General features: G+C 62.4%; 1 protein-coding gene across 1 annotated transcript in view; it reads left to right on the top strand.

The window, feature by feature from the left end:
- Window positions 1-2568: 2568 nt before the first annotated feature.
- Window positions 2569-2931, top strand: part of WDR1 (WD repeat domain 1) — a 36460-nt gene continuing 36097 nt past the window's right edge. Inside the window, exon 1 of the mRNA XM_009328897.1 lies at window positions 2569-2674. Coding sequence (XP_009327172.1) covers window positions 2569-2674 — 106 coding nt within the window. The remainder of the gene's footprint in view (window positions 2675-2931) is intronic.

Here is a 2931-nt window from a genome sequence, read left to right as displayed (position 1 = left end):
GGGCAGGTGGATGCCCAAAGGAGGCTGTGACCCCGTGGGAAGCCCATGCTGGAGAAGGCTCCTGGCAGGACCTGTGGACGCATGGAGAGAGGAGCCCACGCTGGAGCAGGTTTGCTGACAGCACTTGTGACCCCATGGGGGACACACGCTGGAGCAGTCTTACCCCTCGCCCGAGGTGTATATGTGACATAATTACTGGGTAATTACTGGCCCAAGGTGTGTACCTGATGGTCAGCACTCGCCACCTTAAAGGCGCGAAAGTAAGGGTGTGAAAAGTAAGCACTCAGCAGTCTTAATCCCCCCAGTCTTTGTCAGGGCGGGTACATCTGCCACAGGTGTACAGGGGGCTCTCCTGAAGCGAGGAAACCTCTGGGGAGTGGAGAGACACGGGCCCTGGCGTGGACCATCCAGGCCCCTCGCTTGCCCTTGCAGGGGGCAAGTTGGTAGCCGGAGACAGAAGCCACAGGATCTTTACCACTTGCGCCAGGGACACGATTTGCATTTGCCTTGATTGTCAGGGTTCGCAGGGCTAAGTCCTGCCCCGGCAGAAGGAACCCAAGAGAAGAAGAGGGAGGAGGAGTTTTGTCTCTGCCCAAGGGCTCGTAGCTCTTCTTTTCGAGACAACTCGGAGTCAGAACACCTGGCCCAGAAAACTTTGCACCTCTCTACGTAAGTCAGGGGCATCCACCTACAGTCCCCATTTTCATTTCATTTACGGTTTTGGGGGGCGTCTGCCCGCTTTGTCAAGCGAGGCCCTGGGAGCTCACTCTTGCCGGGCGGGTTTGTACTTGGTGCGATGGCCAGGACCTGCTGAGCCGGGCGGTGGGGACGAAGGCTGGGGCTTGCCGGCTGGGCGATGCTGCGCTGGTGGCTGTGACAGCGCAGGGGACAGGTCACAATGGGAGCTGTCCCCAGGGACATCATCAGGCAGCCCCGCTGCTGTTTGACTCGGGCGATCGGTGAGTGCAGCATGCAGGGGGAAGGCTGGGCTGGGTGGGGGACGGGGCAGGTGGCCAAGGGGGGTTTCTAACCCAGAACGAGAGCCGAGCCCCTCAGGGCAGGGCACGGTACCGCCCTGGGGGCTGGGGGCAGAGGCGCTCGGGGCTCCCAGTGGTGGCAGGTGCCCAGAGAGGCTTTGGGGATGGGCCGGGTGCCCGTGGCTCCGTGGGACGCTGTTGGGTGGCAGGGATGGGGCCTCGGGAGCCTCGACTCGGGTGTCCCTTGCCCTTTCACGGGGCACGGCCCAGCCAGGGGCTGGCCATCGGGGCGGCTTGGGCAGGGTGGGCCCCATGCTGTCTCCAGCCGGGGCCTGCGGCCCCTTCCAGCCTGTCGACGCCCAAACGCTCTCCTGGGACAGCCCACGGCTCCCATCCATGCAGTGCTCACAAACCCTGCCCTTGCTCCCTCCCACCTCCCTCGCCCCCTCTCCTACCACCCCCAGCTCCAGGAGGCTCCTGCCCCGCTCCCCCAGCCCCGTGCTCCCTCCCACCCAGCCCTGCTCAGCCCCATTTTCTCCTACCTCCTCCAGGCCATGGCTGCGGCAATCGCCCTCGTCCTGGCTGCGCTGGCCCTCCAGCACGGGCTGAAGCACGATCCCCAGACAGATGTGGCCACGGCTGAGCGGATGCAGCAGCGTGAGGAGTATCTGCGTCAGAAGATGACTCGGCTGCTGCAGGAGATTGAGCGGAGCAGGGGCGCGGAGGAAGCCACGCTCCTTTCCGTGTTGCAGCAGTGGCCGTTTTGGACCGCTGCAGGAGCCCTGGTCGTGGTCGCCACGGCCTGCTGGCTGGTCGGGAAAATGAACCTTGCCTCTGACAGCTGCAGCGAGCAGGACAGCTCCAGCAGCGAGGAGGAGGACGACGAGGAGGAGGAAGACCTCAGTCGCGCACACAGCGGTGTCAGGTCTTCGGCTGTCTCCAGCCCATCACCAATGCAGGGCCTGCCCGACACGTGCAAGGTGCTGAAGGAGCTGGTGGGTGACCTCCTTGGTGTCTGCCGAGTGCTTGGCAAGAGGACTTTCATGCCACAGATGCACCCGGCCATTGGGATGGACGGCACCTATGAAGCCTGGAGAGTCCACGAGAACAGCATCGCCTACTGCCTGCTCGTGTTCCTGCGGCCACCCCCCGGGCACTCTTTCAGCCTGGAGCTGGACACCATGGGGCAGCTGCCAGCAAGGCACTCCAGCATCCGCGTGGGGCTGGAGTGCATGTGCTCGAGGGAGCAGCTGCTGGCGGATACGTTGTGCTTTCTCCACCACCCCAACGACAAGCTGCTGAGGGATCGGAGCTCGTCCCTCCTACGCACCCTCTGCACACGCTCCTACTTAGACGTGGAGAAAATCGCCTGCTGGGTCCAACTGTTGGTGAGATCAGCCTGGCTGCTTTTGCCTCAGTCGCACCACTGCCAGCTAACGGTGCTGCCCTCCTCCCGGTCCTGCAGGTTCCGGCTGACAGGCACCTCCCAGGTGAACATCTGCACTGAGATGATTTTTGCAGTGCAGCAAGGCAGCTCCGGCGCCTACCTGAGCCTTGAGTAGGCAGAGGCCAGCTTTACCAGCAGCACGCCATGGCCGGAGAGCTGCGCTGTTGTCGAGATGCCGCTTTCCAGTCTCACGGCGAGGCACACCCAGCAGGACAATTTCCACCTCATGCAGCTCTGCACCCATATCCTGGTGTGTCACAGGCTTTTCCACCCATGCCTGTGACCCTGAGGACCTACTTTCTTCTCACACTGGTGGGGCCCGGGGGACAATTTCAGACACCGGGACAGAGAATCTGCTCATCCCAGAGACTGCCTGGGGAGTCTGTGCCGCAGATCTGAGCACACTAGGCATGGAGGTGACACCAGCATTTTCTTGGGACGGTGAAGCTATAAGCAGCATACTGTAAGACAGTTCTGCTGTGATTAGATGTAAGGAAATGCAGGGCT

The sequence above is a fragment of the Pygoscelis adeliae genome, unplaced genomic scaffold, assembly GCF_000699105.1.
Source record: "Pygoscelis adeliae isolate BGI_AS28 unplaced genomic scaffold, ASM69910v1 Scaffold66, whole genome shotgun sequence".
NCBI lineage: Eukaryota > Metazoa > Chordata > Aves > Sphenisciformes > Spheniscidae > Pygoscelis > Pygoscelis adeliae.
The sequence above is the reverse complement of the archived record's forward strand: the minus strand, read 5'-3'. Positions and strand labels throughout refer to the sequence as shown.